This window comes from Coregonus clupeaformis, unplaced genomic scaffold (assembly GCF_020615455.1).
Source record: "Coregonus clupeaformis isolate EN_2021a unplaced genomic scaffold, ASM2061545v1 scaf0478, whole genome shotgun sequence".
Lineage (NCBI taxonomy): Eukaryota > Metazoa > Chordata > Actinopteri > Salmoniformes > Salmonidae > Coregonus > Coregonus clupeaformis.
In genome coordinates, this window is record NW_025533933.1 from 109,586 (window position 1) to 137,314 (window position 27,729).

Consider the following 27,729-nt stretch of genomic DNA (forward strand, 5'->3'; position numbering starts at 1 on the left):
CGCTCTGGCTGTCTACTCCGATTTCAGAGCACCCTCGTCTCGTCTGAGTGTCCCAGACCAGAGCGCAGAATAACTGATGAATCTACCAACGCTCAACACCAGTTGAATATGGCCGGTGTCAGTAAACATGGTTAAAAACGCGTAATTAAATTGTTGCCAGCAGTTACAGTCACCAGCTACAGTAACATGAAAACTGCCTAACCAGCTCTGCTAGGGCGAGTAAAACGGTCAGAGTGAGATGTTCTCTAATTTGTGTCTGGAAGTAACTAGCCAAGTTAGCCAGTTAGCTTGGGTGCTTGACTGCCGTTGTGAGGTCAGAACGGATCAACGCTACTCCTCGACCAGAGCGTCCAGTGTCCGCTCTGAATTTACAAACGGACGATCTGACAACGCTATGAATTTACGAACGCCCAGAGCGCACTCAGGTAATCCAGATTGAATTTAAGAACACACCCGAAATCGTAAAATGTCTAGCTAGTAATTTGTTATGCTAACAAGCTAGCAAGATGTTGCATAGCAACAGCATCAACTTCCGGTAGACAGGGGAAGCGCTAGTAGGCTCAACAGAAAGGATACCGTTCGTTTACAGTATACTAAAATGAACTAACAGTATGTAGTATATACTCATTAAGTATGTAGTATGTTAGCATGATGGAGCTTGATGAAACTTGGCTGACATTCTGCTAATTTTCTCATCGATGAAACATTCAATCTCAATAAAGTTCTGTTCCCCAAAATAAAACCTGTTACGAACAGAGTGCACAACATTTTTGTAGACTTGACCCTTTCTAAAATATATTTTTTAAACTGCCATTGTTTAGGAGTGCAAGTGCGTTATTGCACACCGTAAACTTCACAGAGTAGGCGTTCCCTAACGCTAAAAAGAGCCAATAGAATCTTGCTGGCTCGTGATTGGCTGTGGCCATCTTCTTGTTTGTTCCGCTCACTATGCTTCATTTGCTCCCATTGGAGGAAACGACGCCAACGATACATCTTGGGTTAGTTGTCAGTACCTCCGCCTTTAGCTTGTTGACTAGTACACAAATGAACTCAATGAAACAAAAACCTCAATTCAAGAGGTTTCAAGGTTAGAATAAAATTAAGTAAAAAACAGTCTATTAATCTAATCATTTACATTCGAGAATATCCAAATCATATGGATGAACGTCTAAGGGTTCATACTTGCGTTCAATCAATCAAAAATCTATAATCGAAATAAAAGACACATTTGAAAATGTCAATCTGATTTTAGACATTATTGTACGAAGCTGTCATGTGAATTTCTATCTCTAATTCAACCTAAGCTTGAATCATTACCAGACGTTGTAAGGCTCTGGTTTTAATCATAAATGATTCAAGGTCCATAACCACGAAGAAGGATTTTTTGTATGTTTATTCATGGCGAGCTCTGACGCCAAAAACACAAACATACGATTTTATACCTCCTGAACTTGACTCCTCCCACCTTAGGTGGCTTTTCTAAACAGTTTCCGCCTTCCCCTTCCCCCTTGAATGTTTAGTACCGCCCCCCTCTGTTAGTGGGTTGACACTACATGATCATTTTAACATTTATACTGTATTTGGGGTGAAATCCTTTAGTCATTATTCTTAAAATCCTAATTAATCTAACAGAAGCTCCTCCCACCCCTGCTCCTTATTGGTTGCCACACCTCAGTCAACCTCATCAACCTGAAAGGGGAGGGACTAGCCCTTTAAATGCCCCCACCTGCAGTCATTAGGCCTCTTTCAGCCAAACCAGCATGGAACCCTAGAGATGCCTTATTGACTGTGAATATTGCATGAATGTGGTGTGTGGTGGCCAAGGTACACTATATATATATATATATATATATATGAAGTATGTGACCACCCCTTCAAATTAGTGGATTCGGCTATTTCAGCCACACCTGTATAAAATCAAGCACACTGCCTTGAGTAGAATGGCCTTACTGAAGAGCTCAATCTTTCAACGTGGCACACGTCATAGGATGGGTTTCCATGGCCGAGCAGCCGCACACAAGCATAAAATCACCATGCGCAATGCCAAGCATCGGCTGGAGTGGTGTAAAGCTGCCGCCATTGGACTCTGGAGCAGTGGAAAGCGCGTTCTCTGGAGTGATTAATCACGCTTCACCATCTGGCAGTCCGACGGACTAATCTGGGGTTTGGCGGATGCCAGGAGAACGCTTACGTGCCCCAATGTATAGTGCTAACTGTAAAGTTTGGTGGAGGAGGAATAATGGTCTGGGGCTGTTTTTCATGGTTTGGGCTAGGCCCTTAGTTCCAGTGAAGGGAAATCTTAACGCTACAGCATATAATGACATTCTAGACGATTCCGTGGTTCCAACTTTATGGCAACAGTTTACGGAAGGCCCTTTCCTGTTTCAGCATGACCATGCACAAAGCGAGGTCCATACAGAAATGGTTTGTCGAGATCGGTGTGGAAGAACTTGACTGGCCTGCACAGAGCCCTGACCTCAACCTCATTGAACGCCTTTGCGATAAATTGGAACGGCGACCGAGGGCCTAATCGCCCAACATCAGTGTCCGACCTCACTAATGCTCGTGGGCTGAATGGGAGCAAGTCCCAGCAGCAGTGTTCCAACATCTAGTGCAAAGCCTTCCCAGAAGAGTGGAGGCTGTTTATAGCAGTAAAAGGGGGACCAACTCCATATTAATGCCCATGATTCCATATTAATGCCCATGATTCCATATTAATGCCCATGATTCCATATTAATGCCCATGATTCCATATTAATGCCCATGATTCCATATTAATGCCCATGATTTTGGAATGAGATGTTTGACAACAGTTGTCCACATACTTTTGGTCATAGTGTATCTCTTCAGTATTGTTATAGTACATTTATATTGTTTGTAGTTACCTCTGATTTAAGAGTTCTAAATAATATTCAAAGCCTGCTTATTGCTAGAAACCTTACCAAGTGTTGATTCATATTGTGTGTATAAATAGATTTGGGACTTTGTTGAAGTGTATTTAATTTACTGCCAATGTAGATATGCCTTGTTTGACTCTGTTTCCTTCGATAACCATCCTTTCATCTACAATCATCTATCCACCAATGAAGCCAAACCTGTTTTAATAAAAAGGTCAAAAGGCTACCTACCAATTGTGTTACCTCCCACCCATCCATTCTACCCAGACATACCGATTGGGTTACCTCCCACCCATCCATTCTACCCAGACATACCCATTGGGTACCTTTATATTTGTGAGTCGGATTTCATATAAACAATATGATTTCATGTGGCATGAACAAAAACACAAATTTCCAGTCAAAAACATAAGTCAGAACACAGCCTCTCTATTCTCTCATGTGATTTCAGGTCCTCTGACTGGGAAAATGTCTTTCCACAATGAGAGCAGTGGAAAGGCTTCTCTCCTGAATGTGTTCTTTCATGTGATTTCAGGTGCTCTAACTGGTTAAAACGCTTTCCACATTGGGAGCAGTGGTAAGGCAACTCTCCTCTATGTGTCCACTCATGCGAATTTAGACTCCCTAACCAGGGAAACCGCTTTCCACATTGGGAGCAGTGGTAAGGCTTCTCTCCAGAGTGTATTCTGTTATGTATTTTCAGGTTCCCTAACTGGGTGAAACTCTTCCCACACTGAGGACATTGGTAAGGCTTTTCTCCTGTGTGTGTCCTCTCATGACCTTTTAGGTCCCCTGATCTTGAAAAGCTCTTTTCACATTGTAAGCAGTGGTAAGGCTTTTCTCCTGTGTGTGTCCTCTCATGCTCTTTTAGGTGCCCTAACCGGGTAAAACTTTTTCCACACTGGGAACATTGGAATGGCTTTTCTCCAGAGTGTAGTTTCTCATGCCTTTTCAGGTTAACTAACACAGTAAAACTCTTTCCACACTGGGAACATTGGAAAGGCTTTTCTCCTGTGTGCGTCCTCTCATGCCGTTTTAGGAACCCTAACCAGCTAAAACTCTTTCCACAGTGGGAGCAGTGATGTTGTCTCGCTGGTTTGGACGTCTCTGGGTCTGGTTCCCCTGAAGGACTCTTCCTGCTGTCAGAATGAGAATCTGGTCTCTCTCCTGCCAAAGACAGAGTATTCTGTTAAACAGAGACCTGAATGAAACCTCCACATGATAAAAACTGTCTTCCTGTTTGGGTTGCAAAAAAATGGTAGCTTTCCGAAAATCCCCCAGGTTTTCAGAAATCCTGATTGGAGGAATTCCTGCTTATTCCCTCCTGATTCTGGGCAACTTGCAAACGGGTTTTCTGGAAAACCAGGGAAATTGGGGAAAGTGACCAGATATTTATAATCCTGCTTCCTATGAGGTTAAATCCAGACTAGATCCCTCAATAACCCGAGGTCAGAACATTTGAGGTCAGGATTTCAGAACATTTCCAATTTCCGTCATAATAAATATAGCTGCAAGCAGCAATGTAACAGGATGCTGTCTTATGAGCAGGCTGCATGGAAGCATTATCCATCCTCCCTTGTGGACATGTAACAATTCAAAACACTTTATGGGTAAGTTTCAAGTTGATAAAGCAAAGAGAAGTGGAGTTATTAGGGTTTAATTCAAGACACTTAAAGATTTTTTAAAAACATTTAGCTTTTCTCAAATATACTAGAGACAGACATGATTAACAGACTACTACTACTACTAGAGACAGACATGATTAACAGACTACTACTACTACTAGAGACAGACATGATTAACATACTACTACTACTACTAGAGACAGACATGATTAACAGACTACTACTACTACTAGAGACAGACATGATTAACAGACTACTACTAGAGACAGACATGATTAACAGACTACTACTACTACTAGAGACAGACATGATTAACAGACTACTACTACTAGAGACAGACATGATTAACAGACTACTACTACTAATACTAGAGACAGACATGATTAACAGACTACTACTACTACTACTACTAGAGACAGACATGATTAACAGACTACTACTACTACTACTACTAGAGACAGACATGATTAACAGACTACTACTACTAGAGACAGACATGATTAACAGACTACTACTACTAGAGACAGACATGATTAACAGACACTACTACTACTAGAGACAGACATGATTAACATACTACTACTACTACTACTAGAGACAGACATCATTAACAGACTACTACTACTAGAGACAGACATGATTAACAGACTACTACTACTAGAGACAGACATGATTAACAGACTACTACTACTAGAGACAGACATGATTAACAGACTACTACTACTAATACTAGAGACAGACATGATTAACAGACTACTACTACTACTACTAGAGACAGACATGATTAACAGACTACTACTACTACTACTACTAGAGACAGACATGATTAACAGACTACTACTACTAGAGACAGACATGATTAACAGACTACTACTACTAGAGACAGACATGATTAACAGACTACTACTACTACTAGAGACAGACATGATTAACATACTACTACTACTACTACTAGAGACAGACATCATTAACAGACTACTACTACTAGAGACAGACATGATTAACAGACTACTACTACTAGAGACAGACATGATTAACAGACTACTACTACTACTAGAGACAGACATGATTAACAGACTACTACTACTAGAGACAGACATGATTAACAGACTACTACTACTACTAGAGACAGACATGATTAGCAGACTACTACTACTACTACTAGAGACAGACATGATTAACAGACTACTACTACTACTAGAGACAGACATGATTAACAGACTACTACTACTACTACTAGAGACAGACATGATTAACAGACTACTACTACTAGAGACAGACATGATTAACAGACTACTACTACTACTACTACTACTACTAGAGACAGACATGATTAACAGACTACTACTACTACTAGAGACAGACATGATTAACATACTACTACTACTACTAGAGACAGACATGATTAACAGACTACTACTACTACTAGAGACAGACATGATTAACAGACTACTACTACTACTACTAGAGACAGACATGATTAACAGACTACTACTACTACTACTAGAGACAGACATGATTAACAGACTACTACTACGACTAGAGACAGACATGATTAACAGACTACTACTACTAGTACTAGAGACAGACATGATTAACAGACTACTACTACTACTACTAGAGACAAACATGATTAACAGACTACTACTACTACTAGAGACAGACATGATTAACAGACTACTACTACTAGAGACAGACATGATTAACAGACTACTACTACTACTACTAGAGACAGACATGATTAACAGACTACTACTACTACTAGAGACAGACATGATTAACAGACTACTACTACTACTAGAGACAGACATGATTAACAGACTACTACTACTAGAGACAGACATGATTAACAGACTACTACTACTACTACTAGAGACAGACATGATTAACAGACTACTACTACTACTAGAGACAGACATGATTAACATACTACTACTACTAGAGACAGACATGATTAACAGACTACTACTACTACTACTAGAGACAGACATGATTAACATACTACTACTACTACTACTAGAGACAGACATGATTAACATACTACTACTACTAGAGACAGACATGATTAACAGACTACTACTACTACTACTAGAGACAGACATGATTAACATACTACTACTACTACTAGAGACAGACATGATTAACAGACTACTACTACTAGAGACAGACATGATTAACATACTACTACTACTACTACTACTACTAGAGACAGACATGATTAACAGACTACTACTAGAGACAGACATGATTAACAGACTACTACTACTACTGTATCTCCCGAGTGGCACAGTGGTCTAAGGCATCGCAGTGCTAGCTGTGCCACTAGAGATCCTGGTTCGAATCCATGTTTATAGGCTGAGCAGAGCTCTATAATAATAGATAATGTCATGTTTATAGGCTGAGCAGAGCTCTATAATAATAGATAATGTCATGTTTATAGGCTGAGCAGAGCTCTATAATAATAGATAATGTCATGTTTATAGGCTGATCAGAGCTCTATAATAATAGATAATGTCAAGTTTATAGGCTGATCAGAGCTCTATAACAATAGATCATGTTTATAGGCTAATCAGAGCTCTATAATAATAGATAATGTCATGTTTATAGGCTGATCAGAGCTCTATAATAATAGATAATGTCATGTTTATAGGCTGATCAGAGCTCTATAATAATAGATCATGTCATGTTTATAGGCTGATCAGAGCTCTATAATAATAGATCATGTTTATAGGCTAATCAGAGCTCTATAATAATAGATAATGTCATGTTTATAGGCTGATCAGAGCTCTATAATAATAGATAATGTCATGTTTATAGGCTGAGCAGAGCTCTATAATAATAGATAATGTCATGTTTATAGGCTGAGCAGAGCTCTATAATAATAGATAATGTCATGTTTATAGGCTGATCAGAGCTCTATAATAATAGATAATGTCATGTTTATAGGCTGAGCAGAGCTCTATAATAATAGATAATGTCATGTTTATAGGCTGATCAGAGCTCTATAATAATAGATAATGTCATGTTTATAGGCTGATCAGAGCTCTATAATAATAGATAATGTCATGTTTATAGGCTGAGCAGAGCTCTATAATAATAGATAATGTCATGTTTATAGGCTGATCAGAGCTCTATAATAATAGATAATGTCATGTTTATAGGCTGAGCAGAGCTCTATAATAATAGATAATGTCATGTTTATAGGCTGATCAGAGCTCTATAATAATAGATAATGTCAAGTTTATAGGCTGATCAGAGCTCTATAATAATAGATCATGTTTATAGGCTAATCAGAGCTCTATAATAATAGATAATGTCATATTTATAGGCTGATCAGAGCTCTATAATAATAGATAATGTCATGTTTATAGGCTGATCAGAGCTCTATAATAATAGATAATGTCATGTTTATAGGCTGAGCAGAGCTCTATAATAATAGATAATGTCAAGTTTATAGGCTGATCAGAGCTCTATAACAATAGATCATGTTTATAGGCTAATCAGAGCTCTATAATAATAGATAATGTCATGTTTATAGGCTGATCAGAGCTCTATAATAATAGATAATGTCATGTTTATAGGCTGATCAGAGCTCTATAATAATAGATCATGTCATGTTTATAGGCTGATCAGAGCTCTATAATAATAGATCATGTTTATAGGCTAATCAGAGCTCTATAATAATAGATAATGTCATGTTTATAGGCTGATCAGAGCTCTATAATAATAGATAATGTCATGTTTATAGGCTGAGCAGAGCTCTATAATAATAGATAATGTCATGTTTATAGGCTGAGCAGAGCTCTATAATAATAGATAATGTCATGTTTATAGGCTGATCAGAGCTCTATAATAATAGATAATGTCATGTTTATAGGCTGAGCAGAGCTCTATAATAATAGATAATGTCATGTTTATAGGCTGATCAGAGCTCTATAATAATAGATAATGTCATGTTTATAGGCTGAGCAGAGCTCTATAATAATAGATAATGTCATGTTTATAGGCTGAGCAGAGCTCTATAATAATAGATAATGTCATGTTTATAGGCTGATCAGAGCTCTATAATAATAGATAATGTCATGTTTATAGGCTGAGCAGAGCTCTATAATAATAGATAATGTCATGTTTATAGGCTGATCAGAGCTCTATAATAATAGATCATGTTTATAGGCTAATCAGAGCTCTATAATAATAGATAATGTCATGTTTATAGGCTGATCAGAGCTCTATAATAATAGATCATGTCATATTTATAGGCTGATCAGAGCTCTATAATAATAGATCATGTTTATAGGCTGATCAGAGCTCTATAATAATAGATAATGTCATGTTTATAGGCTGATCAGAGCTCTATAATAATAGATAATGTCATGTTTATAGGCTGATCAGAGCTCTATAATAACAGATAATGTCATGTTTATAGGCTGATCAGAGCTCTATAATAATAGATAATGTCATGTTTATAGGCTGATCAGAGCTCTATAATAATAGATAATGTCATGTTTATAGGCTGATCAGAGCTCTATAATAATAGATAATGTCATGTTTATAGGCTGATCAGAGCTCTATAATAATAGATAATGTCATGTTTATAGGCTGATCAGAGCTCTATAATAATAGATAATGTCATGTTTATAGGCTGATCAGAGCTCTATAATAATAGATAATGTCATGTTTATAGGCTGATCAGAGCTCTATAATAATAGATCATGTCATGTTTATAGGCTGATCAGAGCTCTATAATAATAGATAATGTCATGTTTATAGGCTGAGCAGAGCTCTATAATAATAGATAGTGAGGACTACAGTATTTAAATCCATTTCATTCATTTTAATGCATTAGATTAATTGTTAACGTTTTGTTGGTGGCCTGCTCTTTAATGGTATACAAAACCTTACATTGTAGTTTTAACAATTCCTACAGTAAAGAACAACATATTAAAGTATAAAACTACCTTGAAAACTTCCTTGAAAACCACACATCAGTTCAACAACTGCAGAATAGTGCCCCTGTTTTTAAGACAGTACTTACTAGTGTTAATCACATCTCCCGTCTCCTTCTCCTCCTCTTTCAATGTGACAGTTATCTCTCCTTCCCTCTTTACTCCAAGAACGGCATCCTCTTCTTTCACGGTAATAACATCCTCTTCCTTTTTCACTCTTAAAGCGCCTTCCTCTCCTTTCACTGTAACTCCCTCCTCTTCTTTCACGGTAACAGCATCACCCTCTACTTTTACTGTGACACCCTCCTCTTCCTCCTCCTCTTTCACGACAATGTTCAGCCACAGACCCTCTTTCTCCGTCCAGCAGACCTCCTCTTCTTTAGCAGGAGGAGAGTAGCTTAGTGAGCTCATGGTCGGGGATGTTACCTCGCTAACGTAGCTAGTTAGCTAGCTAGTGCTAGCCTAATTTAACCAGCCAGCTGACTAACAACGTAACTATGAAATGAAATGGGGTAACTAGATACGACTGAAATGTATTCAACGCAGAGTGGTTGTAATGCACCGAAAGTGTCTAAAGAGCTTGACTTTTTCGGGTATTTTGGTTAGCAAGATAACAAGCTGGATACCTAGCTGTTCTTATCGAAGAACCGTCCCGTCCACTAGATTATGCGTCACACTGAAAGCATCGCCTTAAAGACACCACGCCATCTGTTGACTGGAGTGGGTAACGCAGTTGAGAATAACGTGTATTTTATATTACACTGAACAAAACTATAAACGCAACATGCAAAAACAGTTCATATAAGGAAATCAGTCAATTGAAATAAATTAATTAGGCCCTAACCTATGGATTTCACATGACTGGGCAGGGGCTCAGCCATGGGTGGGCCTAGGAGGGCATTGGCCCACCCACATGGGAGCCAGGCCCACCCATTGCGGAGCCAGGCCCAGCCAATCAGAATGAGTTTTTCCCCACAAAAGGGCTTTATTACAGAAATAAATACTCCTCAGTTTCATCAGCTGTCACAAAACTGCACATTTTAGAGTGGCCTTTTGTTGTCACCAGCACAAAGTGCACCTGTGTAATGATCATGCTGTTTAATCAGCTTCTTGATATGCCACACCTGTCAGGTGGATGGATTATCTTGGCAAAGGAGAAATGCTCACTAACAGGGATGTAAACAAATGTGTACACACAATTTGAGAGAAATAAGCTTTTTGTGCGTATGGAACATTTCTGGGATCTTGTATTTCGGCTGATGAAACATTGGACCAACATTTTACATGTTGCGTTTATATTGTCATTGAGTATAGATGTATATAATAAACAGACTATATCTATACTGCTCCTACATGGTTTAACAATACATCATGTAGATGTACACTACCAGTCAAAAGTTTGGACACACCTACTCATTCAAGGGTTTTTCTTCATTTTTTACTATTTTTTACATGTACATTGTAGAATAATAGTGAAGACATCAAAACTATGAAATAACACATATGGAATCATGTAGTAACCAATAAAGTGTTAAACAAATGAACATATATTTTATATTTGAGATTCTTCAAATAGCCACCCTTTGCCTTGATGACAGCTTTGTGCACTCTTGGCATTCTCTCAACCAGCTTCATGAGGTATTCACCTGGAATGCCTTTCAATTAGCAGGTGTGCCTTGTTAAAAGTTAATTTGTGGAATTTCTTTCCTTCTTAATGTGTTTGAGCCAATCAGTTGTGTTGTGACAAGGTAGGGGTGGTGTACAGAAGATAGCCCTATTTGGAAAAAGACCAAGTCCATATTATGGCAAGAACAGCTCAAATAAGCAAAGAGAAATGACAGTACATCATTACTTTAAGACAAAATTTGAAAGTTTCTTCAAGTGCAGTCACAAAAACCATCAAGCACTATAATAAAACTGGCTCTCATGAGGACCACCACAGGAATGGAAGACCCAGAGTTAGCTCTGCTGCAGAGGATAAATTCATTAGAGTTACCAGCCTCAGAAATTGCAGCCCAAATAAATGCTTCACAGAGTTCAAGTCACGGACACATCAACATCAACTGTTCAGAGAAGACTGTGTGAATCAGGCCTTCATGGTCGAATTGCTGCAAAGACTCCACTACTAAAGGACACCAATAAGGAGAAGAGACTTCTCCAAGGGAACCTGGAGGGCGATAAATGACAAGGATGTTAAGCTTGAATGGGCTAGTGACTGTGACAGCATGGAATTCAAATGAGGAGATAGACAAATGGGTCAGGGGAAAAAGAGAGAATGTCCACTTGGGAGAGATGAGGATTCCTGTGCCACCACCCCGCTGACCAGATGCTCTCGGGGTATGCGAGAACACATGGTCAGACGAGGAGAGAGCAGTAGGAGTAGCAGTGTTTTCAGTGGTAATCCATGTTTCCGTCAGCGCCAAGAAGTCGAGGGACTGGAGGGTAGCATAGACTGAGATGAACTCTGCCTTGTTGGCCGCAGAACGGCAGTTCCAGAGGCTGCCGGAGACCTGGAACTCCACGTGGGTCGTGCGTGCAGGGACCACCAGGTTAGAGAGTCAGCAGCCATGCGGTGTGAGGCGTTTGTATAGCCTGTGCGGAGAGGAGAGAACAGGGATAGACAGAGGCATAGTTGACAGGCTACAGAAAATGGCTACAATAATGCAAAGGAGATCTGAATGAAATGAACTAAACATCTGGGAAAGCGAGAGAGCGGGGCCTCCCTCACTTACGTTTCACTGAAACACCCAAATATAACTCTCCCAACTTCCACCTCAGAAACTATAATTGTTGTAAACTACAGCGGTTCAATGTTTTCTAGGAATAGACTAACTTAGTTTATTCAGCTAGCTAACTTGGTACAGTATTCTTCAGTGAAAACCGTCCAGGGCACCTAGTCCTATGACGCCACAGCCAACTAGCATGCCAGCCTCCAACAACACGGTTTAGCACCAATACTCGGCCACAACAAACCACCAGTGTGTCGACACGCCAAGCAGATCATTCGTGTCCGTGTCTAACGTTGTGGGTTATGTTGGGATTTGTTTTCTCATAATTGGATCTGTATGTGATGAATAGCTTAGAAGGAATGCATTAATGATAAGCATAGAAGGTTTGTACTATACTGATATAAATTGTTTCACATAACAGGCTGTGATTCATGTAAGGAACGTTAGGGGGTAGGACAGATAAGAACTTATGTCTCACAATACCCGAACACTCTCTCTTTGTGATCTGTGAACCGTCCAAGGACGTGTACTGCAAAAGTGCTGACTTTCTGGATAAGTTGCAAAACAGCTAGACACCTGGCAGCAGGGATGCGCCAAGGGGCTGGGACCAGCCCGTGCGCCAACGGATTGGCTGAGTAAGTCTTGTCGTGTATGAAGATTATGACGTTGTTAATGTTTTAAGTGGAACCAGAGAGGACGTTGATTTTAGTATCAAGAGGGAATGTTTTAGTGTAACGCCACATACAACAGACAGGAAGTGTGTTGGAGACAGGGGGGATAGGTGATTGGACGAAAAGGGAGCAACCCATTTTTTGCCATTGTTTATAAGTAGGAGCTAGACAAAGGGGGGGTGAGAAGCATTCAGATTAATTTGGGACGGGACTTCTCCAGACACCGCGGGTCTGTAACTTATGCTGTAACCTCGTGATATTAATAAAAGCCTCTAAAACACGGTGCAGCCTAAGCGGATTCTTTGATTGACAGCAATACCCACCAGCATTCGACGCGATACCACAGTCTAAACCACGCTCAGCGTCTACTCTGATTGGCCAGCAGAGAGGTGGGAACTCTCTCTCTCTGTCAGAGTATTTGAGGAAGAACCTGTAACAATGGATTAGTTCTCTGAGTGCCCTGTGTGGTATTTCAGCGGACCCGTATATACGAACCTTCATACTTATCATACATACATTTTGCATATAATAAATTTAGCTTGGATTGAAGATCTCTTGATTCTTATTCCAATACCAGATTTGAATTACGCAATTTCTGACAGTTAGTCCCGACAGCTTGAGTGAGTTCGTCGTCAACTTATTCAGCCAGTTAGTTAGCTAGAATAGTTAGCATATTAGCTAGCCATTGCTCTCTGTCAACGAACCGACCCCTCCTCCCATGGCACGAACACACAGAGAGAGCCAAGCTAACGTTAACTAGTTACCCATGTCCCGAATTCCCTTGAACGATTCTGGCTACCAGTATGTAAAAACAAAACACAAATGTAGGTTTTAACTTAGCCCTAGCAGCTACTGTTAGCTAGCCAAGTGCAAAGCTAGCCACTGAATCGACTCAGCCAGTTCGCGTCTGTTCACTAGGTCGTTCCAGCTATTGTTTAGTTAGCTATCCAGGTAGCAACAAGCTAGCTAAACTGTTGATACTGTTTTTGTTGCACTTCTCTGGTTTCTTCTTATTCTGTCAATAGTATACAAATATAAAATGTGAAATGCAAATATGATAACTGTACCTGTAACCCCCTTCGGAAAAATTGTTGGTCACAAAAATGTTTAACAATCCTATGGGATTTTTCCGATGCGAATCCAATGGGAATTTTTCATGAGGGTTCTACGTCTATGCATAGGAAAATATTATTTGCAAGACATAAGAGAAAATAAATTATCTTATTTTTAATTTATGACATTCTTTGCCAATATAAACAATGTAGTTCATGTTGTTTCCAAATTGCGTTACCCACTCCAGTCAGCAGATGGCGATGTGCGTCTTTCAGGTGATGATTCTTGCGTGACGTGTATTCTAGTGGACGGGACACTTCTTCAGCAAAAACCACACGGCTACTCTTTCAACCACCTCGGTAGCTTGCTAGCCAACATAATATCGAAACATTGACGCTTTAGACCATGTTTATGTACATTAGCTAATCTAAGTGTTTAAAAGACAATTCTGTTTACGTATCAACTGGTTAACTTTAACCTAATTCGCAAACTTGTTAAGATTGATACTGAGCCTAGCACTAGGCTAGTCGATAATGCTAGCTAGCTAACATCCCCGACCATGAGTTCACTGAGCTACTCCCCCCGTGTTAAAGAAGAGGAGGTCTGCTGGACGGAGAAAGAAGCTCTGGGGCTGAACATTGTCGTTAAAGAAGAAGAGGAGTATATTAAAGTGAAAGGAGAGGAAGAAGCTTTCAGAATGAAAAAGGAGGAAGAGAATGCTATCACATTGAAAGAGGAAGAGGAGGATGTTATAGTGAAAGAAGAGAAAGAACCCTTTGGAGTGAAAGAGGAAGAGGGGATAGAGTCTGTCAAAGTAGAAGAGGAGGAAGTAGAAGCTTTCAGAATGATAAAGGAGGAAGAGGAGGCTATCACATTGAAAGAAGAAGAGGGTGTTATAGTGAAAGAAGAGAAAGAACCTTTTGGAGTGAAAGAGGAACAGGGGATAGAGGCTATCACACTAAAAGAGGAGGTAGATGCTTTCAGAATGAAAAAGGAGGAAGAGGAGGCTATCACGCTGAAAGAAGAGGAGGAGGATGTTGTAGTGAAAGAAGAGAAAGAACCTTATAGCATGGAAGAGGAAGAGGATGCTATCTCAATAAAAGAGGAGGAAGAGGAGACTGAAGATCTGATTAACACCGGTGAGTACCGTCTTAAAAACAGAGGCAAGCTATGCAGTTGTTTAACTAATGTATGGTTTTAAAGGGGCATTCTACTGAAGTTCTAAACTTGATTATGTTGTTCTGTAATGAAGGAATCTGTGATTGGTCCATAATTTTTATTTTTTAAACTTTTAAATTAGTTATATAGAGGCCTGGCCATTAATTTTTGGAGAATATAGCCTAACTTATAAATGCCCAATGAGCTTAGTTCGACAGTCGTACCCCAATGATTTATATACATACACTAGCTGACCGATAGGGGGCGCTGTGTTGAAGCCGCCGTGCCTCCATCTTGTTACCGCCGTTGTAGAACATATTTTGGAAGCTTTAGAAATGCATTTATTAATGTCTACATTCGTTTTTGCCACGGTGATTCTATTACATACACCTTCATGCATACTTTGGAAATATGTGAGCGAAATATACAAATGAGAAGAAAAAAATCAATAAACATTTTCCTTAAAGTATACTTTTTTTTTTTTAGAGATGGCTGTTACTATACCACTACAACAATAACATACTTAAATACATTTCAAGATCTGAATATAAAGTTGGCATACTTGACTTGGGGGGGGGGGAAGTTGACAGAAGCCACGGGACACTTCTTCATACAATTCATTTCTGTCCTTGAAACATTTAATTGAAATACTGTAGAATTCCATTAATTCCATGAAGGACTGCTCAGATAGCTCTTACTGGGGAGTGTCAATATGGCCGACTGGTGGTTCCAAAGCCTGTCATTGGCCAATCCAGGGGTTTATAGACATTATTGGTCGTACCACATAAAAAACAAAAAACCCAAATATAAACTTGTTTTTACTTCATTGTTTGTAACCAATGTAGGCCTAACTGTAAACAAACATGGTTAAAACTATCGTTTTTTTTGTCTCATGCAGGTCGGTCTTAGTTTCATGCAGGTCGGTCCGTTCATCCGCAGCTCTGCCTGTGAATATGAGCGGTTCCATTTCTCCAACCCTGTCCATCAGCTTTATACCAATACATGGACGAGTCAGTGGAGGATATCATTTAATTTATCCATTAGGTCTAATACATGGATCCTATACTGACTAGTCTATTTATCCATTAGGTCTAATAAATGGATCCTATACTGACTAGTCTATTTATCCATTAGGGCTAATACATGGATCCTATACTGACTGGTCTATTTATCCATTAGGTCTAATACATGTATCCTATACTGACTAGTCTATTTATCCATTAGGTCTAATAAATGTATCCTATACTGACTAGTCTATTTATCCATTAGGTCTAATAAATGTATCCTATACTGACTAGTCTATTTATCCATTAGGTCTAATAAATGTATCCTATACTGACTAGTCTATTTATCCATTAGGTCTAATAAATGTATCCTATACTGACTAGTCTATTTATCCATTAGGTCTAATAAATGGATCCTATACTGACTAGTCTATTTATCCATTAGGTCTAATAAATGGATCCTATACTGACTAGTCTATTTATCCATTAGGTCTAATACATGGATCCTATACTGACTGGTCTATTTATCCATTAGGTCTAATAAATGTATCCTATACTGACTAGTCTATTTATCCATTAGGTCTAATAAATGTATCCTATACTGACTAGTCTATTTATCCATTAGGTCTAATAAATGTATCCTATACTGACTAGTCTATTTATCCATTAGGTCTAATAAATGTATCCTATACTGACTAGTCTATTTATCCATTAGGTCTAATAAATGTATCCTATACTGACTAGTCTATTTATCCATTAGGTCTAATAAATGTATCCTATACTGACTAGTCTATTTATCCATTAGGTCTAATAAATGTATCCTATACTGACTAGTCTATTTATCCATTAGGTCTAATAAATGTATCCTATACTGACTAGTCTATTTATCCATTAGGTCTAATAAATGTATCCTATACTGACTAGTCTATTTATCCATTAGGTCTAATAAATGTATCCTATACTGACTAGTCTATTTATCCATTAGGTCTAATAAATGTATCCTATACTGACTAGTCTATTTATCCATTAGGTCTAATAAATGTATCCTATACTGACTAGTCTATTTATCCATTAGGTCTAATACATGTATCCTATACTGACTAGTCTATTTATCCATTAGGTCTAATAAATGTATCCTATACTGACTAGTCTATTTATCCATTAGGTCTAATAAATGTATCCTATACTGACTAGTCTATTTATCCATTAGGTCTAATAAATGTATCCTATACTGACTAGTCTATTTATCCATTAGGTCTAATAAATGTATCCTATACTGACTAGTCTATTTATCCATTAGGTCTAATAAATGGATCCTATACTGACTAGTCTATTTATCCATTAGGTCTAATACATGTATCCTATACTGACTAGTCTATTTATCCATTAGGTCTAATACATGTATCCTATACTGACTAGTCTATTTATCCATTAGGTCTAATACATGTATCCTATACTGACTAGTCTATTTATCCATTAGGTCTAATAAATGGATCCTATACTGACTAGTCTATTTATCCATTAGGTCTAATAAATGTATCCAATACTGACTAGTCTATTTATCCATTAGGTCTAATAAATGTATCCTATACTGACTAGTCTATTTATCCATTAGGTCTAATAAATGTATCCTACACTGACTAGTCTATTTATCCATTAGGTATAATAAATGGATCCTATACTGACTAGTCTATTTATCCATTAGGTCTAATACATGTATCCTATACTGACTAGTCTATTTATCCATTAGGTCTAATAAATTCATAACAACACAAAGTTTACTAGTGTTTTTATTAGCCTACGAAGCACTACAGCCACTCTGCTCTTTTTATTGAGGAATATTTTCTGGATTAAACCTCATAGGAAGACAATTTTACAATGTGGAGGTTTTAGTCTGGTCTCTGTTTAACCAAATACTCTGTTTTTCTTTGACAGGAGAGAGACCAGACTCTCACTCTGACAGTGGGAAGAGTCCTTCAGGGGAACCAGGCCCAGAGACATCCAAACCAGCAAGACCACACCACTGCGGAAAGAGATTTATCCAGTTAGGACACCTGAAAGAACATAAGAAAACACACACAGGGAAGAAGCAGTACCACTGCTCCCATTGTGGAAAGGGGTTTGGACAGTCAGGGAATCTAAAAGTGCATGAAAGAATACACACTGGAGAGAAGCCATATCAATGCTCCCAGTGTGGAAAGGGTTTTTACTCAGCAGGGGACCAGAAAAAACATGAGAGAATACACACAGGTGAGAAGCCATATCAATGCTCTCAGTGTGGAAAGGGTTTTTACTCAGCAGGGGACCTAAAAAAACATGAGAGAACACACACAGGGGAGAAGCCATATCAATGCTCCCATTGTGGAAAGGGTTTTTACTCAGCAGGGGGCCTTAAAATACATGAGAGAATACACACAGGTGAGAAGCCATATCAATGCTCCCAGTGTGGAAAGGGTTTTTACTCAGCAGGGCACCTGAAAATACACGAGAGAACACACACTGTTGAGAAGCCATATCAATGCTCTCAGTGTGGAAAGGGTTTTTACTCAGCAGGGGACCTGAAAATACATGAGAGAACACACACAGGTGAGAAGCCATATCAATGCTCTCAGTGTGGAAAGGGTTTTTACTCAGCAGGGGGCATGAAAAAACATGAGAGAACACACTTAGTAGAGAGGCCTTTCCAATGCTCTCAGTGTGGAAAGAGATTTATTCAGTCATGGCGTCTGAAAAATCACAAGCGAACACACACAGGAGAACAACCATTCCAATGCCTTCAGTGTGGAAAAAGCTTTTCCCGTTTAGGGAACTTGAAAACGCATGGGATGACACACACAGGAGAGAAGCCGTTCCACTGCTCCCTGTGTGGAAATAGTTTTACCCATTTAAAGACCTTGAAAATGCATGCGATGACACACACAGGAGAGAAGCCTTACCACTGCTCCCAGTGTGGAAAGGGTTTTAGACTATCAAGTAAACTAAAAGTGCATGAAAGAATACACACCGGCGAGAAGCCATATCAATGCTCCCAGTGTGAAAATAGATTTGTCTCATCAGGGGACCTGAAATCACATGAGATAACACACTTAGTAGAGAGGCCTTTCCAGTGCTCTCAGTGTGCAAAGAGTTTTACCCGGAGGAGGAGCCTGAAAAAACATTTGAGAAGACACACAGGGGAGAAGCCCTAACACTGCTCAGACTGTGGAAAGAGATTTAGCGAGCTTAGGGACCTGAAAAAGCATGAGATGACACACAGGATAGAAGCCTTTCCAATAATCTTAGTGTGGAAAGACATTTTCCCGGTCAGAGGACATGAAATCACATAAGAGATTAGAGGCTGTGTTCTGTGGTCCTCTGTAGCTCAGCTGGTAGAGCACGGCGCTTGTAACGCCAGGGTAGTGGGTTCGATCCCCACTTGACTGTAAGTCGCTTTGGATAAACGTGTCTGCTAAATGGCATATTATTATTCTGATTTATAGTGTTGACAAAGTATGAAAATCAAACTGTGTATGAAAAAATAGGCCTACTTTTTTTAAAATATATATTCTAAAATTAGAATATATTTTACATGTATTTGATTTTTGATTGATTGTATAAACCCTTATGTGTTCATTATATGATTTGGATATTGTTATTTAAAAACGTAAATTATTTAATGATTCATGTTCTTGATTCTAACCTTGGAACCTCTTGAATTTAGACGTTGTGTTTCATTGAGTTCATTTTTGTAGTAGTCATCAAGCTAAAGGTGTATGATAATTTGATGACATTGTTCTGATAACAACAGTTGTTGACATTAAAAACATTCACTACCTCATGAATGTTCCCATCAGTATTATTTCGTCAGAGAAAACACAGGTGCTGATTTGTAAAAATTATTTGATTATTGCAACATTTTTAGCTGAATAAATGTACAATTATTTATTATTGTGGAGGTCACTGGTGGACATTCATTACATACATCTACATGATGTATTGTTACACCATGTAGGAGCAGTATAGACCTAGTCTGTTCATTATATACTGTACCAGTCAAAGGTTTGGACACCTACTCATACCATTTTATTATTTTTATTAGTTTAATATTTTCTACATTGTAGAATAATAGTGAAGACATCAAAACTATGAAATAACACATATGGAATCATGTAGTAACCAAAAAAGTGTGAATCAAATCTATCTAGATCTATATTTGAGATCCTTCAAATAGCCACCCTTTGCCTTGATGACAGCTTTGCACACTCTTGGCATTCTCTCAACCAGCTTCACCTGGAATGCTCTTCCAACATTCTTGAAGAAGTTCCCACATATGCTGAGCACTTGTTGGCTGCTTTTCCTTCACTCTGCAGTCCGACTCTTCCCAAACCATCTCAATTGGGTTGAGGTCGGGGGGTTTGTGGAGGCCAGGTCATCTGATGCAGCACTCCATCGCTCTCCTTCTTGGTCAAATAGCACTTACACAGCCTGGAGGTGTGTTGGGTCATTGTCCTGTTGAAAAACATTTACATTTACATTTACGTCATTTATCTTTTTTTTTTTTTTTTTTTGGGGGGTAGAAGGATTACTTTATCCTATCCCAGGTATTCCTTAAAGAGGTGGGGTTTCAAATGTCTCCGGAAGGTGGTGAGTGACTCCGCTGTCCTGGCGTCGTGAGGGGAGCTTGTTCCACCATTGGGGTGCCAGAGCAGCGAACAGTTTTGACTGGGCTGAGCGGGAACTATGCTTCCGCAGAGGAAGGGGAGCCAGCAGGCCAGAGGTGGATGAACGCAATGCCCTCGTTTGGGTGTAGGGACTGATCAGAGCCTGAAGGTACGGAGGTGCCGTTCCCCTCACTGCTCCTAGGCAAGCACCATGGTCTTGTAACGGATGCGAGCTTCAACTGGAAGCCAGTGGAGTGTGCGGAGGAGGGGGGTGACGTGAGAGAACTTGGGAAGGTTGAACACCAGACGGGCTGCGGCATTCTGGATGAGTTGTAGGGGTTTAATGGCACAGGCAGGGAGCCCAGCCAACAGCGAGTTGCAGTAATCCAGACGGGAGATGACAAGTGCCTGGATTAGGACCTGTGCCGCTTCCTGTGTAAGGCAGGGTCGTACTCTCCGAATGTTGTAGAGCATGAACCTGCAGGATCGGGTCACCGCCTTGATGTTAGCGGAGAACGACAGGGTGTTGTCCAGGGTCACGCCAAGGCTCTTCGCACTCTGGGAGGAGGACACAACGGAGTTGTCAACCGTGATGGCGAGATCATGGAACAGGCTTCCCCGGGACGAAGAGCAGCTCCGTCTTGCCAGGGTTCAGCTTGAGGTGGTGATCCGTCATCCATACTGATATGTCTGCCAGACATGCAGAGATGCGATTCGCCACCTGGTTATCAGAAGGGGGAAAGGAGAAGATTAGTTGTGTATCGTCAGCGTAGCAATGATAGGAGAGGCCATGTGAGGATATGACAGAGCCAAGTGACTTGGTGTATAGGGGAGAAAAGGAGAGGGCCTAGAACTGAGCCCTGGGGGACACCAGTGGTGAGAGCACGTGGTGCGGAGACAGCTTCTCGCCACGCCACTTGGTAGGAGCGACCGGTCAGGTAGGACGCAATCCAGGAGTGAGCCGCGCCGGAGATGCCCAGCTCGGAGAGGGTGGAGAGGAGGATCTGATGGTTCACAGTATCAAAGGCAGCAGACAGGTCTAGAAGGACAAGAGCAGAGGAGAGAGAGTTAGCTTTAGCAGTGCGGAGAGCCTCCGTGACACAGAGAAGAGCAGTCTCAGTTGAATGACCAGTCCTGAAACCTGACTGGTTTGGATCAAGAAGGTCATTCTGAGAGAGATAGCAAGAGAGTTGGCTAAAGACGGCACGCTCAATAGTTTTGGAAAGAAAAGAAAGAAGGGATACTGGTCTGTAGTTGTTGACATCAGTGGGATCGAGTGTTGGTTTTTTGAGAAGGGGTGCAACTCTCGCTCTCTTGAAGACGGAAGGGACATAGCCAGCGGTCAAGGATGAGTTGATCAGCGAGGTGAGGTAGGGGAGAAGGTCACCGGAGATGGTCTGGAGAAGAGAGGAGGGGATGGGGTCAAGCGGGCAGGTTGTTGGGGGGATTCAGCAGTGAGGAGAATGTGGCAAAGAGCTTCCCTAGGGGTTAGAGGCAGATGCTTGGAATTTAGAGTGGTAGAAAGTGGCCTTAGCAGCAGAAACAGATGAAGAAAATGTAGAGAGGAGGGAGTGAAAAGATGCCAGGTCGGCAGGGAGTTTAGTTGTCTTCCATTTCCGCTCAGCTGCCCGGAGCTCTGTTCTGTGAGCTCGCAATGAGTCATCAAGCCACGGAGCTGGAGGGGAGGACCGAGCCGGCCGGGAGGATAGGGGGACACAGGGAGTCAAAGGATGCAGAAAGGGAGGAGAGGAGGGTTGAGGAGGCAGAATCAGGAGATAGGAGGGAGAAGGATTGAGCAGAGGGAAGAGATGATAGGATGGAAGAGGAGAGAGTAGTGGGAGAGAGAGAGCGAAGGTTGCGGCGGCGCGTTACCATCTGTGTAGGGGCAGAGTGAGTAGTGTTGGAGGAGAGCGAGAGAGAAAAGGATACAAAGTAGTGGTCGGAGACATGGAGGGGAGTTGCAGTGAGATTAGTAGAAGAGCAACATCTAGTAAAGATGAAGTCAAGCGTATTGCCTGCCTTGTGAGTAGGGGGGGACGGTGAGAGGGTGAGGTCAAAAGAGGAGAGGAGTGGAAAGAATGAGGCAGAGAGAAATGAGTCAAAGGTAGACGTAGGGAGGTTGAAATCCCCCAAAACTGTGAAGGGTGAGCCATCCTCAGGAAAGGAACTTATCAAGGCGTCAAGCTCATTGATGAACTCTCCAAGGGAACCTGGAGGGCGATAGATGACAAGGATATTAAGCTTAAATGGGCTAGTGACTGTGACAGCGTGGAATTCAAATGAGGAGATAGACAGATGGGTTAGGGGAAAAATTGAGAATGACCACTTGGGAGAGATGAGGATTCCTGTGCCACCACCCCTCTGACTATGGTATTATTTTATGTATCATTAAGGCAAATGTTGGGAAATGTCAAAAGTAAAATATAGTAAACATGATTGACATTCTATAATCCAGATGTATGTTTAAATAAGCAATATAGCCAATACAGTGTGTAACCATGCCTTAATGTATGTATGTGTATTATTTTTGAGAAAGGGTCTGCCACCAATATAATGAGATAAGAGGAAGAGGTCATATGGAAAAGTTCACATAGCCTTTTTGGAGAAAAACAACATGTGACATCTAGACGTTGAAAGATAAGGGTGGCGTGGCCATGGAAGAAGTTAATCAATTACCCTAAGGGTAGCAACTGTGTATGCTATGTAAGGATGACTATGCACTTGTATTGGTATAAAAGGAGATCTTTGAGCCAAGGAGAGCGAGTTGTTGCTCCATGGAGCAAAGCTCAGGCTTTGGTATTCAATAAAGTCTAAATTCTTAAATTCACAGGCTCCGATGTCTTGAGAGATATTTTTGAGTTGATTATCTAGTCAAATGTTTCTACAACATATTTGGCACCCCAGACGGGACTTGATAGGGATCAGTGACGGTATACATTTGCAGTTGTGAAACGGCTTGGACGGACCATACAAACAAAAGCGGCCGCTTTTAAAAAGGTAAGCCAAGTTCTTACTTAAATAGTATAACGTTTGTGTGGTCCGATCCGGGGCTCGGCAACATCTAAAGAAATACCAAGTAGGTCTCTCCAAATTTAAGAACCAGAAAGTTAGACACTAGGAGCTTTTGAATTTAAGAATACATGTCGCTGTTGTTTGTCTAAACCGTCTGTTCAATTGATTTGATTCTTTTGATTCATTTGATTCATTTGATTCATCTTGCTGATCGCTCTGTCTGGGTCATTTCGACACGGGTGGTTGTACAGCTGGTTGAGCGATCAGACAATAACATGTTAAGTCCTGCAGATACCGCTTTAGACGTGTTGGTGGAAGTGAATCGTCTTGAGGACTGCTTAGGTAGGCAGAAATCCTGTGTAATACCGCTCCTTTTTTCTGTGTTGAGGAAGTGTAACAGAAAAAATAGGGCAGAATTGACAGGTCGCTTAGGAAAGCGTAGTAGAAGTCCAGGTGTGTTGAGGAAGTGTAATACCTAGGGGGCTGAATAAATAGAAATCCTGTGGATACCGCTTTGGAGAGCTAAAATTAGCATTCCATAGGACTGAACGGGCAGGTGGCTACTTACGGATACCGCTCTGATGAGGAATTCTTTGTTGGAGGTCTGCACAGGTAGGTAGGGAATCATCCTGGGTTGTGATGATGCCAAAATTAGGTAGGGTCTATCAGGTAAAAAGTTAGGTCATCCGGCGTAGGTGACACCGTAAATTGGAGTAACACCGGTCATCCTGAGTAGGTGAACGGGTTAAATAGCTACAAGGGCTTCAAAATTTTGATAAAGTGTTATATATAGAGTAGGTCTGCTCATCTCATATGGGGGAATGGGTTGCTTGGGCATCTGTGAGTCATTCAACTGTCTGATTCATTTGGGCACAAGTGGCTGCTCATCTATATGAATGAGAATAATAAGAAATCCTGCAGATAACAGCTTATTTTCTGTGTTGAGGAGAGAAGCTGTGTTTGAGGTCGTTTGAAATGTCGGTGTTTGGTGGAGAAAGGTTGGCGCACCTGTCCTGGACCACTGTTTGAGTATAACCTGGTAGGAAGGACGCACCCGGTCTCACACCAAGAGAGGAAGAGTGAATGGAGTGTGGATATTCATTGACCAACTGAGTGTAGAAAATTCACGTTACCAGGAGGGGTAGAATAAATCCTGTTGGAGGAACAGGTCACATGTATCGGTGTGGTCATATGATGTCTATGCATTGTATTTTGATAAATCTGTTAGGGTATGTTTCTGACATTATATTTAGAAACTTTAGAGGTGATGCAGTATTATGATAAATTGACTACAGTAAAATAATAACTAGGATAGGGTTAACATTCCAAATTTGGGCCTTTTGATAGAATAAAATATTCCTGTAGGTTATACAAAGTAATTAAGGGCGTTTAAGAACAACATAAATATGGAATAAAAGTGGTATAATGATGTAAATTAGTCGCACTCTGAAGTTTGAATGATGAGATATAGAGGTGTGTTTGATAATTATATATACATTGAAATAATAAGCTTTTCTTGTAGATTATATCTTGGAGTTTCGTACAACAATGCCTGTCATATAATTTTGTAAGATTAGGGAATAGTGACCAGCATATATGATTCTAGGAGGATTTTATGACTGAGGGAAAGGATTTGGGTAATTTGTTGTTTGTTCCGCTGAGACTAGATGGTGATTAACTGATTTGTGGCAATAAAGAATAATTAGAAACATGAATTGTTTGGTAGATATGAATAAATTGGAATATAATGAATTTTATGTGAGTGTGGTAAATACAAGGGATTGGATAAAATTATAGGTGTTGACTTGCTCAAACACGTAGACAGATGTGGAAATGGGAGAGAGTACATAGGACAGGTGGTAGAATTAAGCATTATAATAAACTATCTATTATTTCAGAAGCAGATATATAATTCATTTGGTTAGGTCGTTAGATCTGTTTCCAAATCAATGAATGTGGGGGTTTGACTTGTTGACTGCTAAGTTGATTACGTTGAGCGTGTGAGATCTGTGTCCTTCAAAGCTATTTTCTGATAAAGTGTGGTATGTGCCAGATACTAATACTACTGACCATTATCATTGGAATAAAGGAGGATTAACTTGTCATTTCAATAAAGCATAGATTCTGCATCGCTGAACAGAGTCTAGGTTTTCTAAGTATAGTTTAGCTATAGCTGTGGGTTGTTTAGATTGAAGGAACAGTCAGGATAAGATTGGAAGATCTAGTAGCCTGCGTCTTTTTCAGACTGAAGGACTCACTTATTCAACGGGAAGGAGTGAGGAGTGACTATAGTCTGAATAGCGTACTGTCAATTGCGATAAAGTTATGGCCATAATTTTAATTGTTTAGGTAGACTGGAATGAAAGTAAGGTATTTTAATATTATGAATATACATATATTATTAGTTATTGTTGAGATGTGAATAGACTTTACTAATGGCATGAATTAGTTTCCGGTTAAAAGAGAGTCATACTTGTTTGACTGTATCGAGCTGAAAGAGTTATTTAAAGAAAGTTTGAATAGTTGGATGGAAAACATCTATTTGACAAAATTCTAATTGTTATTATTTTATTCTATGGTTTGCGTCACCAGTGGTGTATGCGAATATTTGGTGAATTGTAGAATGATAATGTATTTTCATTACGTAAACCAGGGGATGCAAGGAGCTTTGGCTTTTATGCTGAGGGAATAGCATCAATTTATAGTGGGTTCTGGATTTGTTTAATAAACAAACTTATGTTTTGAACTAAAGTAATGCAATAGGCTACAATTATAACATTATCAGAAAAAGGCACTATACACTCATCTGTGGTCCTCTGTAGCTCAGTTGGTAGAGCACGGTGCTTGCAACGCCAGGGTTGGGTGTTCGATTCCCAAGGGGGGCTAGTATAAGTATAATAATGTATGAGCACACTAATTGTGAGTCGCTTGGAATAAGAGCATCTGCTAAATGACTAAAATGTTAACGGAGAGGAGACTACGTGGTAGTAATTTTTAGTCATTGAATGAGGTTTTGCTAGATTAAACGAGTGACAATGGTGGAATATGTCTATAAATAAATTGGATTGTGATAAATGGATGATTTCAATATATGATGGTAAACTACAGCAAGTGTTTGGTGTTACTTGTAGCTTACTTAGAAAGGATAGATTAATAGATTCATTCATTCTGTAATGGCGGAGTGATGGTTTAATTGTGTGGCTATGATTTTAGTTGATTACAGGAGAAATAGGATATAGTTTACGACGCATGGAGAAGTGAATGTCTTATATGGTAATAGATCAATTGAACCAAACATGACGTTACTACGGCAATTTAGGATGGTTAATGTTGTTAAGTTCGTTTTTAAACCCTATGATAGAGGTAAATGCAGAACGCTGTTTGAAAGTGGTTTATTAGGTCTGCTAGGAAAAATTGAAGAATTTAAATTTTTGTCTGTGGATGTTGGACATTGGGGCTTGCTGAAACGTGAGAGCGCTATAAGGGACATTATGGGTTACGTTAGGTGTACGGGGATCGCGTGTATTTTGTAGGAAGTCATAGGAGATTGAATATTATGACTGTGGGTCACTTTGGATAAAGGCGTCTGCTAAATGGCATATTGTTATTATTATTGTTATCGGCAGGAGATTGCTAGCTAGTTAGCGGTGAAAGCTAGTGTGGTTTTCGTTGGGTGACGTCACTTGCTCTATGAACTGGAAGTAGATGCTTTGTGTGGCACTGGTGGAGCGACGGGTAACAGTGCTTCGATGGTGAATGTTGTCAATGTGTGCAGAGGGTCCCTGGTTCGAATCCAGTGAGGGAAAGAAAGCAAATCTTTTACATTGATGGTATTGATGTGAATTACTGGTTTCATTGATAACATTATAGGAAAGATGTCCTACCAATCCATGTCGAATAGGATAACATAGTAATTGAAATTGTATATTGGTGAATTGGATGTTTTATTGGTTTATTATTATAAATATAAAATCATTTGTCATCTGTTGAGGTA

General features: G+C 39.9%; 2 protein-coding genes across 2 annotated transcripts; one reads left to right on the forward strand and one right to left on the reverse strand.

Annotated features, from left to right (window-relative positions):
* Window positions 1-3,048: 3,048 nt before the first annotated feature.
* Window positions 3,049-10,402, reverse strand: LOC123484830 (gastrula zinc finger protein XlCGF7.1-like). Its single transcript, XM_045215594.1, has 2 exons — window positions 10,378-10,402; window positions 3,049-4,064 (listed from the first exon to the last, which is right to left on the reverse strand). Exons 1-2 carry the CDS (start codon window positions 10,400-10,402, stop codon window positions 3,298-3,300), a joined length of 792 nt encoding a protein of 263 aa, XP_045071529.1. The 3' UTR covers window positions 3,049-3,297.
* Window positions 10,403-14,990: 4,588 nt separating this feature from the next.
* LOC121570117 (zinc finger protein 700-like) lies at window positions 14,991-19,886 on the forward strand. The gene is made up of 2 exons (XM_045215595.1): window positions 14,991-15,060; window positions 18,019-19,886. Exons 1-2 carry the CDS (start codon window positions 14,991-14,993, stop codon window positions 19,269-19,271), a joined length of 1,323 nt encoding a protein of 440 aa, XP_045071530.1. The 3' UTR covers window positions 19,272-19,886.
* The last annotated feature ends 7,843 nt before the right edge of the window (window positions 19,887-27,729 follow it).